Source organism: Tamandua tetradactyla, chromosome 5 (genome assembly GCF_023851605.1).
Source record: "Tamandua tetradactyla isolate mTamTet1 chromosome 5, mTamTet1.pri, whole genome shotgun sequence".
In the NCBI taxonomy this organism is placed as follows: Eukaryota; Metazoa; Chordata; class Mammalia; order Pilosa; family Myrmecophagidae; genus Tamandua; species Tamandua tetradactyla.
Genome location: NC_135331.1, coordinates 132,212,184 through 132,226,051, shown reverse-complemented (window position 1 = coordinate 132,226,051; position 13,868 = coordinate 132,212,184). Strand labels below are relative to the sequence as shown.

The window sequence follows — 13,868 nt, the reverse complement described above, 5'->3', positions numbered from 1 at the left end:
TTACCCTGGGGTTAAAATTTAACATCCTAAATATACAGTGATAATATTTGGTTTGATACACAAATTAACTTCAGTAGTGCTACTTTTTTTTTTGTACTTGCTACCACTTATTTCTTTGTATATTTTATGTCCAAAAACATTAATTAATCTACTCATTACGCATTTACATTTAAGCACCTATATGAAGTAAGAAGTGGAGTTACATACCAAACAATATTCTACAGCACTACTGGAATTTATTATTACCCAAGTGATTACCTTTACCTCAGAGTTTTATTTCTTTATGTTGCTGTAAACTACTGTCTAGGGCTTTTTCCTTTCAGTCTCCAGAGCTCCCTTTAACACTGTTTGTAGGACGGATCTAATGGTAATGAACTCCCTCAGTTTTTGTTTTTCTGAGAATATTTTAATCTCTCCTTCATTTTTGAAAGAAAGTCTCACCAGACATCAAATTCTTGGCAGGCAGTTGTCTTCTTTCAGCACTTTAAGTATTTCAACCTACTGCCTTCTTGTCTCCATGGTTTCTGATGAGAAATCAGCGCTCAATCTTATTGGGACTTCCTTGTACATAACATGTTTTTCTATTGCAACTTTCACAGCTCTCTCCTTTTCCCTTGCATTTGATAATGTGATCAATATATGATAAAGCTGCTGGAGTTCAATATACCAGAAATGGATTGCCTTTTACAATGGGAATTTATTAGTTTACAAATTTACAGTTCTAAGGCCATGAAAATATCCCAATTAAGGTATCCATAGGATGATACCTTTCCTGAAGAAAGACCTCTGGCATCTGGGGTTTCTCTGTCAGAAAGCGAGGTTCCCAGGTTTTGTTGCTTTCAGCTGCTGGTTTCAGTGGCTCTCTGAGCAACTCTGAGGGCTTTCCTCTAAGTGTCTGTGGGTATTTCTCTCTCTACTCTGTCTGGGTTTTCCTTCTCTTTATCCTTTCATAAAGGACTCCAATAAGGGATCGAAGCCTATGTGAATTGAGTGGGTCACATCTCAATTGAAAACACCTAATCAAAAGTTCCCACCCACAACAGGTGTACCCACAAGAATCAATTAAAAGAACACAACCTTTTCTGGGGCACATAACTTCAAACCAGCACAAAGGATATACTTATCTCCATGATTATCCTGTTGGATGTTCTCTGAACTTCTTGGATGTGAATATTCACATAATGCCTTTGACCATTTCTTCTGCCCCTGTCTCTTTCTCTTCTTCTGAAACTCCCACAATGCGTATATTGGTACACTTGATGGTATCCCAGAGGTGGCTTAAGCTATTTTCACTTTTACTACTTCATTTTTCTTTTTGTTCCCCAGCCTGACTAATTTCAAGTGTCTTACTTTCAAGTTCACTGATTCTTTTGTCTGCCAGCTCCAATCTGCTGTTGACCCCCCCGCCCCCAACCATGAGTTTTTCATTTCAGTTATTTGGTCTTCAACTCCAGGAGTTCTGTTTAATTTCTTTTTAAATTTTCTATCTCTTTACTGAGACTCATATTGCTCATTCACTGTCTTCTTGATGTCCTTTAGTTCTTTCTCTGTATTTTTTTCTTCATCTCCTTGAGCATTTTTAAGACAATTTTTTTAAAGGCTTTATTTGGTTTGTTTTTCATTCTCTTTTTTGTTGTTGTTGTTGTTGTTGTTTGTTTTTGGTGTTTTGGAATTTTTTTTCTCTTTTCTTTGGTTGGACCATCATTTCCTGTTTCTCTATTTGTCTTGTACTCTTTTGTTGCACATTGTACATTTTAGTATTTTAAAGTGTTAACTCTGGGATTTATTTCCTGAGATGTCTCTTTTCTGATTTTGTAACCAGGTAGTGATAGAGATTTTCTAAAGCTTCAGCCCTCCTATCAGGAAGGTCTGCCCAAGGTGAATGCAGGGTGTAGGGTTTTCCCTGTCTTTCCAGTCCTCCATCTTGTCTTGGAGTTTTGCTTGTAAGTTGTTTTGGAGTTCCCCTGTTTACAGAATTTTGGTTGTCCAATATGTTTCATAAGAGAAGGAGACAGATCTCCGTCTCCTGGTGTTTGATGCCAACAGGTCTTTGCCCCAGACCATTCACCTTTATAGTTTCTTACTCACCTTTCGTTGTCTCAAGCTGCTTCTGCCTAAAGGGCACATTGTGGTAGGGGAGGCACACCAGAACCTTCTCAAGTCGGGCTTTCCCAGCTCAGACTAGACCAGGAACCCACACACAGGAATCAGCTGGCTCCAAAAGGTCCTGGGGAGGGCACAGGAAAGGTGTCCAGAGCTTCTCCTATGGCTCCCCAAAGGTGAGCTTTCCCAGCCTGCCCAGCAAATGCAGCCCTTCCACTAACTGACCCCACAGCCCTGGAGAAGGGCTGTGTCCTTAAGTCTTCACCACTGTTGACCCTGTAAAGGAAGGTGGATTGACAGCCACATCCTCTGTCTGGTGAGCTAAAACAATGACCTCACTCTGAGCCAGGCTCCCAATGATTCGAATTCGCTAATCAAAAGCTGTGATCATCTGGGCCCACCCTTGTGTTTGGGGAATAGGATTTTTAAGTCCTTTTCTGTCACCAGTGAGTCAGCCAAGGTCTGGACCCCATGGCAACCTGCTGCAAGAGTGGGGATTGGTTGCTGGTCGTCACCCTGTAGAGATAGCAATTTATTATTCATTACCGTAATTTATTAGCCTCTTCCTCCCACTCTTCTTTGGATGCTGTACAGTACTCTGGCCTCTGGAGTTTCAAAATAATTGTTTCAGACCATTTCTGCTTGTTTAATTTTTTTTTTTTGGTGGAAGGACTTAGTCTTGGATCTCCCTACTGTGCCGTCTTCGACAATCCTCTCGATCTTATCTCGATTACATCTGCAAAGACCCTATTTCCAAGCACGGTTTTATGCATACACACCAAGAGATAGGATCTGAACATTTCTTTTTGGGGGGACAAAATCCAGCCGAGCAAAACAACGAAAATTTTTTGGTATAAGAATACCCAGTGGACATCTTGTATTTTATTTGGCAACCTTATATTTAAATAGAAATATTTAAATAGCTAATAAATGAAATAAATCATTTTTTATTATTTATTTTATTATTTTTATGATTTATTTATTTTATGAACTAAACCCCATATGTTTATTGTGAATACAGAAGATTAATGTCAAAATGCCCAAAGAGAAGGGATTAGAAATTCACTTCTATTGTTCATTGGCATAATGCGACAGCCTTTTTTTTTAATTTTTAGTTTTTTATTGATATATATTATATATTCACATACTATGCAGTCATCCAAGATGTACAATCAGTGGTTCATAATCTCATCATATAGCTGTGCATTTATCATCACAATAGACTTTTGTTTCTTTTTTCTGAAAAATAACATATACTCAAAAAAGCAATAAATTGTAAAGCATATCACAACAATTAGTTGTAGAACAGGTTTCAGAGTTTGGTATGAGTTCTAATTCCACAATTTTAGGGGTTTTTTAATTTTTTTTAATTGTGAAATATATATAAAAAAAGCAATAAATTTCCAAATACATTTTAACAAGTAGTTGTAGAACAGATTTTAAAGTTTGGTATGGATTACAGTCTCACTATTTTTCATTTTTTCTTCTAGCTGCTCCAAGACACTGGAGACTAAGAAATATCAATACAATGATTCAGCAGTCATGCTCATTTGTCAAATCCTATCTTCTCTGTTATACTCCTCTTTCTCTCTTTTTTCTTCTTTTTTTGTGATAAATAGCATATATACAGAAAAGCAATAAATTTCAAAGTACATCGCAACAATTAGTTATAGCATAGATTTCAGAGTTTGGTATCAGTTACAATTCCACAATTTTAGGTTTTTACTTCTAGCTGCTCTGAGGTATGGGAGACTAAAAGAAATATCAATATAATGATTCAGCACTCATACTCATTTGTTAAGCCCAACCTTCTCTGTGTAACTCCACCATCACCTTTGATCTTTCTCCCACTCCTTAGGGGTATTTGGGCTATGCCCATTCTAACTTTTTCATGTTGGAAGGGGATGTTGATAATATGAAATAGGGGATGGAACTACCTGATGTTCTGGAAAGGCTGACCCTTCTGCATTTCAGGACTTATCTAGTCCAGGGACCCATCTGGAAAGTGTAGGTTTCTAGAAAGTTACCCTAATGCATGGAATCTTTGTAGAATCTTATATAACCCCCTAGGTGTTCTTTGAGATTGGCAGGAATGTTTTGGTTGGGGTTTGGCAAGCTCTAATAGGTATGCAGCAGTCTATTTTAAACTGATTAAAGTCTATACAGTGAGAAAGGTGTGAATAATGAGATGCTGACCCAGGAGCAGAATAAATGCAACCATCATTGTATTTCTCATGTCAGACACCCACCCTCATTATCTGTAGTAGCACAGAGAATAGGGTTCCAAATGCCATTTTCCCATGACATGAAGAAGTCAAATGAAATCACTGCTAACGCTTGACTTTACTCATCCCTAATCCTACCTTGAAGAGTTGAATAAAACTACCAGTAGATCCTGGATGTTAGAAAATATCATTTCTGGCAATTGAAAGAATTGTGGGTAGACACACCTAGGTGCCTTCCCCAGGTGAGAGAAATTAGGGTGCTTCTCTGAAATTTGGGGAGAACTCACAAACAGGCAAGATTTATTTTAAGAAAGTAATAAAACTTATATGATTTCACATTTCAGAGCTTCAGTTTTGGTGAGCATGCTATATAGTAAATTATCTGATATAGAATCCAAAAGTTATATCTGCTACCAGACAGTCCATTATCATGCTTAGCATTTGGATTTCAACAGAGCTTTCCCACATATTTGCCAAAATGTGACTGAAATAATCATAGGAAGCACACTGCTATGAGCTACCTGATGCCTTAAATATATTCAGTGGCTCTGAATTTAGGTTATTGGAGTATTTTAATAATCCACCAATCTTTTTCATATGAAAGCTTCTTATAACCACTTTTTTAGCTCATAAATACTGTTTATTTTAATTTTGCACCAGAAAGGAAGAGGACTTCAGCAGTTTAAAGTATGCTCATCCAAGAAAGCAATGCAAAACGGTGGAAGAAATTATCAGAGAATGATGCAAAAGTGTAACAAAAATATAATCAAATATTTAGCAAGTTGTATGATGAATATAAAGTTCAAATACATGTGTCACCCACATTTTTACACACAAATGTCATTCTGCAAATTGCCAGGTTATTAAATTATATTATGCAATTTTGGAAAAGCATAGTGTAAATTTAAGTAGTAAAACTACCAAAATGTGAAAAATGGATCCAAACCTTTGGTTGCATATGATGAAGGGTTGCATTACTTGTAGGCAAATGAAATGGCCAGGCCAAAACTACACAGCTAGCTAAACTGGAAGTTTCAGGTGGCTGTGTGTGATCCAAATCTATCCCAATGCCAGCTGCAGCTGGCACCACCTGGTGACCTTGTCAGTTTGTACCATCTGGTTCCCAAATATGCTGTGTCTGGCTTGGCAGCAGTTCCAGCAATGTTAGGCAGCTCATGCTCTTTTAGTCTCCTCTATCCAGAAAGATTGGGCCTGAGTAAAACTGGGGCCCAGAGGTTCACTCTCTGACTCCCTAGCTTCAGAAACAGGGCTGCTTGCCATTTCTCTACCGATGTCTTATATTTTAAAATATGACCATTAAAATGACCACTATAAATTCCTAGTGTTTTTTAAAGTCACCCCTAACCTTGTATCTTCTTTTTCTCTTTCTTTTCTTTGGGGAATATCTGGACATAATGAAATTGATCTCAGGACCTTCCTCTATAGACAGTTCTTGGTCTCCCTTGACTCCGGTCTCTATTTCCCCATCAAAAGCTCTACCTTTCTTTACTGGATCACTCTTCTCTCTGACTGATCAAAATGCGAGAGACATAATGTCCATTGACACAACAGCACTGATTCCTGGGGCAACAATTCCCACCAAATCTGTCATCAGCCAATCTGCTTTGGAAATTTCACATTCTCCTGCACCTTCAGACAAAAGCAGGAGAACAGGCAGCCAGGATATGGCCAGAGACCTGGATGAAATGGATCTGTCCAACACTCTTGCCTCATCTGAGGTTCTAGGACACAGTGGCTATGTTTCTTCCCCAGATCATTTCCTGGAAAATACCACTGCTGTCCCAGCTTTACAGGTTTTCACCGCTAGCCCTGTGACCAGCACTACCAAGGGCCAAGAGCTGATCGTGTTCTTCAGTCTACGTGTGGCTAACATGCCTTTCTCTAACAACCTGTTCAACAAGAGCTCTCTGGAGTACCAAGCACTGGAGCTACAGTTTACACAGTTGGTGAGTGGGCTCTGCTTTCACTTCTCTCTCAGGCTCTTCTTTGCTTTTTTTTTGTTATCGTTGTTACTTTATAATATAATCACTGGCTGTTCTAAGCCAGATGGGTTAGAAGAAACAAGACTCTGAGACAGCTGTTGCCCATGGAATTCAGCTAGAATGTTGAGATGGATTCTGATTCATCCTGGCAAGTGGGCTCCATGATGGACATATGGACAGATTGCTGCCCAATCTGATGAGAATAAACTTATATCTAAAATCTTTTCATGATAGTCCTTCCTAACTTAATTTACCCAGAAATAATACATAGTCACTTGGATACATAACTTGGAATCTAAAAACAGTGTGAGTGGACGTTTCTTAAGATGCAATGCCACGAGCTGCTTTTAGCCATCTGAAAAAGCAGTATAAAGCTAGAATAGTCCTGTCCAAATGTTGCAGAGAGTTCAGGGGTAAGGAGCTCCTTCTTCAGTTCCCCTTAAGTTCTTGTAAAATTGAAAAAAAAAAGACTAAATAATTTATCATCGCTGATCCCTAACAGAGGACTCTGAAGACGGTCATGATGCATATATTTTGAATAATAAAATCCACCCCCCCCCACAACTCACATGTTTTGTTTGTTTTTACATATACTATAAGAAATATTGAAATATGTGATACCACAATGAAGTCACAGCCAATTTCAGTCTATTATGTTGTGCATATCACACATACTGCAGAGTTGGAAGTAGAAAATTTTTTGTGAGTCATATAAGTTAAATCCACATAAAAAAATTTCTTCCAGGGAACATTTGATTTAAGGGCAGATCTTATCTGTACCATCTTTCCACTTCCACAGCAGGGTTAGCAGATATTTGGACAGTTTCAGTAAACAGAATTCCGGTAAACCTGGTCCAGAATTAATTAGAGTAGAAAATAATATATAACGATGAGACCAAGAATACAATGGATTAAATAAGACACAAGTTTATTTTTCTTTCATCTGATGGTGTGGGACAGCTCTGCTCTATAACATCATCCAGGGACCCACATTCTTTCCATCCTGTAGCTTTGTCAACCTCAAACATGTTGCCCTCATGGGCATGGTCAAAATTAGTCAAAAACAAGTCACTGGTACTTTAAGAAGAGGCAAAGAAATGAAGCCTAGGGCATTAAATTTTCTTGAATGCAAGGGATCCCATAGTTTCCCACATCACTCCTAATTATATTCCATTGGGGGTAGCTAGTCATATGTCCATAGCTTGCTACAAGGGGGTCTGGAAAGTGTGGTCTCTAGCTAAGTGACCTCTTTCCCATGAAGAAGAGGAGAATGGATTTAGGGGAAGAGAGCACCTAGTAATCTACATACAAGGTAAAGACTGAGAGTCCCACCAGAAAACAAAGTAATGCTAAAGGAAGAGGAATGAGCCAAGGCAAAGTAAAAAGTAGTCAGGGAGAAATGATTGAAATAATTCCCATACTTTATATAAAATGTCACCTTAATTTTCACAAGAAACTTCTGAGGAGATACCAGAATGTGCTTTGGAGTCACAGAGTCAGAAGGTGGGGTGGGGACAGGAGCAAAGAGAAAGGAGGTCTGAATCAAGTCTGAGAAATTGCAACTTGCCTCTTTGTGCTCTTTGGAATCATGGGTGAGTGGTTCATGAATACCAATACTAACTCTCAGGGCCAAAACAAGGCACACATCATTGAATTTCAAATATTTCTGAAAAAAATGACTTCAAGGATGACCATAGGTCACAAGAAGTAGGTATGGTAATCTGAAGGAAAATGTCCTGGGGCACACTTTTGAGATTCTTAAATAATAGTTTGGAAAGGGACCCGAGGGAACCACTTTTTCTCTTCTCTCATAATTCAGATAAGGATACTGAGGTATAACAGTGGTTACATGGTTTGATGAAGTTCACACGGCTAGTGAGGGACAGTTTCAAGACTGGTACCCAAGTCTCCTGATTGCCGGTTCTCTGTATTTCCAAAGAACCACATCTGTGTTGACAGTGAAAAATATCCTTCATAGGCAGACAAGCTGATGTTTAGGCTGTTGTTTATTTCAGTGGGTCATTTCATATTGGTTACTTCCAAGTAGATGTCCCATTTACAAAGGAGAAGGTCAGTATGCCTCTAGGCTCAGTTTGTAGCATATTTTTATTTACCTGGACTTTTCTTTAAATAATTGAACCCAGCATTCTACCTTTGCTGATAGCATTGGTCTGGTTTTGTTTGTTTGTTTGTTTAATCCTCTGTTCCTCATATTTCATCATGAAGCTGCCTATCCAACTTGATACACAGAAAGAAAGTGGATATGTGGTACATAATAACCACAAATAGATCATTAAATAGTGGTGCTGTGGTCTCACATTAAAGCCGAAAACAAAAATAAAAACAATAAAAAGGAAGTGAAATTTATGCCTCAGATAATGAAAAGTGAGCATAAATGGAATTCGCAGCACTGAGGATTTAGAATACAGTTAAGAATAAACCATCTTTTATTTTGCAGCTGGTTCCATATTTACGATCCAATCTTACAGGATTTAAGCAACTCGAAATACTGAACTTCAGAAATGGGAGTGTAATCGTCAATAGCAAAATGAGGTTTGCTAAGTCGGTGCCCTATAATCTCACCAAGGCTGTGCACAGAGTCTTGGAGGATTTTCGTTCTGCGGCAGCCCAGCAGTTTGATATGGAAATAGACAGCTATTCCCTCGACCTTGAGCCAGGTAAAAGAATCGCACCCAGGAGGTGGTTTTCTGTTTTTCTTGTTGTTGTTTTGAGCAAGTACTTCGACTTCCAGTTAATGAAAATCAAATTGGAAACACGCTTGATAAAATGACCTTTCTGAAACTATGGATCACTTTATTAGAAAGGTAAGGTCCAAAAATATGCAAGTTGAAGTTTTCCTATATCAGAAAGCAAAGAGGGAGCATGCCTCTTGTTTCACAATCTGTGAGCTTTAATTTCCCCCCCTCAGAACCAAATTTCTGTTGTGCATAAGATATGTGCTTTAAAAACTGTAGCCCACAGCCAAACTAATCTACATTCTGCGAGAAGTCAAAAGCAGTTTCTCAGTGAACTGCAACCACAGACAGATCCTAAGAAAACTTCCAATCACGTATCAGAATAGTTTCTTAAAACACAATTTTGGATGAAGCTGACAGCATCCTGAGGAAAGAAAAATAGTCATTAGATGAGAATTCAAATCTGGAAAAAAGGTCATTTTACCATCACCATAGAAAGAAGAATATAATTTCCCTTCCCAGTTGTACTGCCTAGATTACTTTCCCTATGCAAATTAAAAGAAAGAAAAGCTCCATGTGGAGAAAGCCTAAAGATATGAGGACTCAGCCCAAAGCTACATAGTAGAAAGCAGACATTTGTTCTGATAATAACATCTGTTCTGATAATAAGGACTAATATAACCAACTATGCCCAAATTGGGAATTGTTTCTGCCATTAGTTTCAAAATTCCATTTTCTTACCAATTGAAAGAAGTTTTATGTTTGTTTTGTTTTGTTTTGTTTTTAATTCTCTGGAATGCAAGGGGGAAGGCTCTAGACTGACTGACAAAGAGACTTTGTATTCAGTTTCAAAACAAAGCTTTCTAATTGGCTATGAGTTAGGGAAGTGAATCTTAAACACCCACTTTAGACTAAAAGTGAAAGCAGAGGGAAAAGGCCTTGGGCAAAATGCAAACCAAAAGGCTCAGTTGGGCGGTATTTACCTTTGACAGATCTGGGTTTCTAGCAACTTTTTAAAACATTGCCTGAGCACCTTAGTAAATAAGATCATTGAAAGGACAGAGCGCCCTTAGGCGCTGGCTGAGCCTGGGAGTGCTTACCTCCAAACAGGGATGACTAAGTAAGCACTCTGGATCCCCTAAGAAATCAAAGATGCCCTAAATGCCAGTAAAATTCTGCTTCTCCCCTGGAAAACTCCCATAGACCAAGAAGGATCCAGGGCCTTCCTGCCGGTTAAGACCAGAGACCAGTTTCCTCAGTCAATTGATAAGGATAGCAGGAAGCATTGACTATGAAAAGCATAGGCAAGATGGGGCCAAGGAATCCAGTAAAGGGTAAGGCCCAATCTCCTCCATCCTTTCTTCCTTCAATTTGCTGAGGGTCTACTGAGGGACCCATCCAAAGGCATGGGAAGGCAGATGTAAGGAACCCGGTTCAGAAGCTGAGTGTGCTCCTGTGCGAACACGCTTCTCAGAGTAGGTGCCACTTGAGTAGCGCTTGGAACGAGGCTAGGAAGCTGGCATTGCACAGACAAGTTTGAAGAAGGGGCACTGACTATGAGCAAGAAACCCAGTATCGCAATGGCCTTGGGGATCTGAAGTCCTGAATGCAAATCCTATTTGCTAATAGTAGCATGTAATTAACTCTCTGAACTCAACTTCTGAATTGGAAAATGGAGATAGTAATAAATGTGAGAAGTAACTGAGAGAACGTTTACAGCACTTAGCATATTGCCTGACACATTGAGGATGCCCAATGGCATCATCATTGTTAACTTGACCGAGTAATAGTTTGTGAACCTTCACCTACACAGGAACAACAGTGAGAACAATGAAAAGTGGTGTAACAATGTATTTGTATGGGGGGCTGGAATGAAAATTATTATCACAAATTTCTTGCGAATAGAAATCTGCTTCATAGCTTTTCTTCTAAGAATCCAAAAGCAGTAGAAAAGAGATTGTGCTAACTTCAGTTTAGGGCCATGCTATAACCAAACTTAAGCTGAGCTATCCAAGAATGTCTCCAGGCTGCCCAGGAGACTATGTGGTAGAATGCCCATGACCAATTTGTCCCTTTCAAGATGAAACAATAGGGGAATGTGATGGGGCAGGGGAGGGGGAGGAAGACTGGAAATAGATATAGCCACTCTTCTTGGCTACATAGGAAATCAACTGTGCTTTCACAGGTGGCTCCAACCTCAGCCTGCACAAGCGCAAAACACCTTCAAGATAGGAGAGACAGTAGAATAGAAGCAGTGAAGATGAATGAATATACCTATTAAATGGATGAATGAATGCTCATTCTTAGTATCTGTAAGGGAGATACTTTGCAAAAAGCACTAAAATGTTATAATCAGCTTTTAGGGGAACTGATAACTCATTCTTGGAGAGTGAGAAAATCTGAGTTTTTAATACATTGAAAATTCATAGAACGACTGAATGATTGAACAAATGAATGAAAGAAATCTGCCAAGAAATGGTTGTGGTGAGTGTTGGGGAAATATAATTTAAAACAAACTTTCCTGCCAAACCAGAAAACTTCTCAACAAACTAGAATAGAAGGAAAAAGTTTTATTGTTTGTTAAAAGAAAAACTGTTCGTGCAGTTTAGGATCTCACTGTTTTATTGAGCAATTCATGAATTGGATAGCATCCCATTCAGAAAGTACAAAGAAGCCCCAATGAGGGGATGGAAATGAGAAATTTATATAGGGCTAATGGAGAACTAAGTGAAGAAATGTTCTGATTGATGTTACTGGGTAAAGGCTATGGATTCTTTTGCTCAACGCACTCAATAACCAATTCCATAGACACCAGGGTTTCAAAGAGAAAGAGTGCATTATTAGGCATGTGATAGGACAGCAGATGGCCTAGCAGCCCAAAATCTGCCTCCCCAAACTGTAGTAATTCTGATAGTTTTATTAGGGTAAAAGTTGGGCAGCTTTAAGATAATGAGTGCAATGGCCCCAGATGACGTAATTAGAGGTGATCTAATTATTAAGCGTGTGCAGATTGATTACAATGCTTAGTCACAGAACCTCTGAAGAAAATGGCAGGGAGGCAGAGCAAGATGGTGGCTTATTGAGGTGTGGAATTTCGTTCATCCTCCAGAGCAGCTAGTAAATAGCCAGGAACTGTATAGAACAACTGCTGGAAGGATATCAGTGACCAGTCACACAGCATAAACCAGTTGGGAAAGGTTGGAATGGGTGAGATCCCACACAGAACTGTAAGTCTCCGGCATTGCAGACGCCTTCCCCATGGGCACTATAAGCGGGTTCTACATGGGGAAAGGAAAGAGACTCTACTAGTTGCAAAGACTTTGCTCAACCAAGCTCCAAACTTGTGGAATTAACAAATTCTGACTACTGAAACCAGGCCCCAAGCACAGATGAACAGAAACTTTGGGTATTTATGTGACACCTGAGATTCAGATTCAGAGCTCTGAAGCTATGAAAGTCAGCAGTACCCCATACAGCAACTGTTTTAAAAGTTGAAAAAGTGATCACATTGCAAGTAGAAATATGAATGAAGCTGATCTGAATAAGACTCAGGTAAATCAGAATATAGTGTAAAGGACGATATGGTCTGTATTTTAAAACTCCCACTTCTGTGTGACACCAAAAGGAGAGATATTTATTTGGTGTGAAATTTATATTTTGGGTAGTGCATTTAACTTGTATCGTCAGTTTAGTTGAACATCATATGTACATGGAATCTTGAATAAGATGTGAGATCTTGTTGATTTCTCCAGGTTAGTGTGATGTCCTCATATACTCCAGAGCAATTTGGGCAGTGAATAAAGAAGTATTTGCAAAGTCCCCTTGGGGGACTAGGGAGAAAGGAGAAAAGATTCAATTTCTCCATTTGGGGAACCCCTGATATTCTTGCAAGCAGTAGGGACAACCAAATCAATAGGCCGAGACCTCAATCTTGGAGTTCACCCCTATGAAACTTATTCCTGCAAAGGATAGACTAAACTTACTCACAATTAGGCCTAATTTTAAGCCACCCCCAGAGAACCACTTTTGTTGCTCAGATATGGCCTCTCTCTCTAAACCAACTTGGCAGGTAAACTCACTGCCCTCCCTCCTATGTGGGACATGACTCCTAGGGGTATAAATCTCCCTGGCAACATGGGACAAAACTACCATGATGAGCTGGGACCCAGCATTATGAGATTGAGAAAGCTTTCTTGACCAAGAGGAGGAAGAGAGAAATGAGACAAAATGGATAATCTAATGTCCAAAAGAACTTTTATTTATAGTGAGAAGCCACCTTGCCAATCAGTACCCAAAAGCAGGTAAGGAAGAAGGCATGAGCAGGCAGGGAGGGACAGACAAGGAGTGGAGGAAGGCACAAGAATAACTACCAATTAGGTGGGCTTCCTTGCCTGCAGCTAGGAATCCTTGTTTAATTATTCCACCAAAGGCAAAGGGTAGTGTTACCAATTTAATGCAGAGGTTCAATGCCCCATGCACACAAATCATTCATTTCTGAGACATTGGGGTTTCAAAGGGTGAGAGAGTTTCTTACCACATGAAACAAAGGAAAAAGATGATCCAAGGGCCTGATATCTGTCTCCCCAAACTACGGTAACTGAGAGTTTTATAGTATCAAAAGATGGGCAGGTTTTAGGATAATGAGTATAATGACTTGACATGGCAAAGTTAGAGTTAATCTAATTATTTCAGTGGCTGAGAGATTTCAAACAGAGTCAAGAGGTTATCCTGGAGGTTATTCTTATGCATTATATAGATATCCTTTTTTAAGTACCTGAAACCGTTGAGCTGTGTTCTGGTAGCCTTGATTCTTGAAGACAATTGTAGAATGAAATAGCTTT

General features: G+C 39.1%; 1 protein-coding gene across 1 annotated transcript in view; it reads left to right on the top strand.

The window, feature by feature from the left end:
* IMPG1 (interphotoreceptor matrix proteoglycan 1) overlaps positions 1-13,868 on the top strand; it is a 145,608-nt gene that overhangs the window by 92,604 nt on the left and 39,136 nt on the right. The window contains exons 13-14 of the mRNA XM_077159437.1: positions 5,775-6,295; positions 8,790-9,009. Of these exons, the coding sequence (XP_077015552.1) occupies positions 5,775-6,295; positions 8,790-9,009 (741 nt within the window). The remainder of the gene's footprint in view (positions 1-5,774; positions 6,296-8,789; positions 9,010-13,868) is intronic.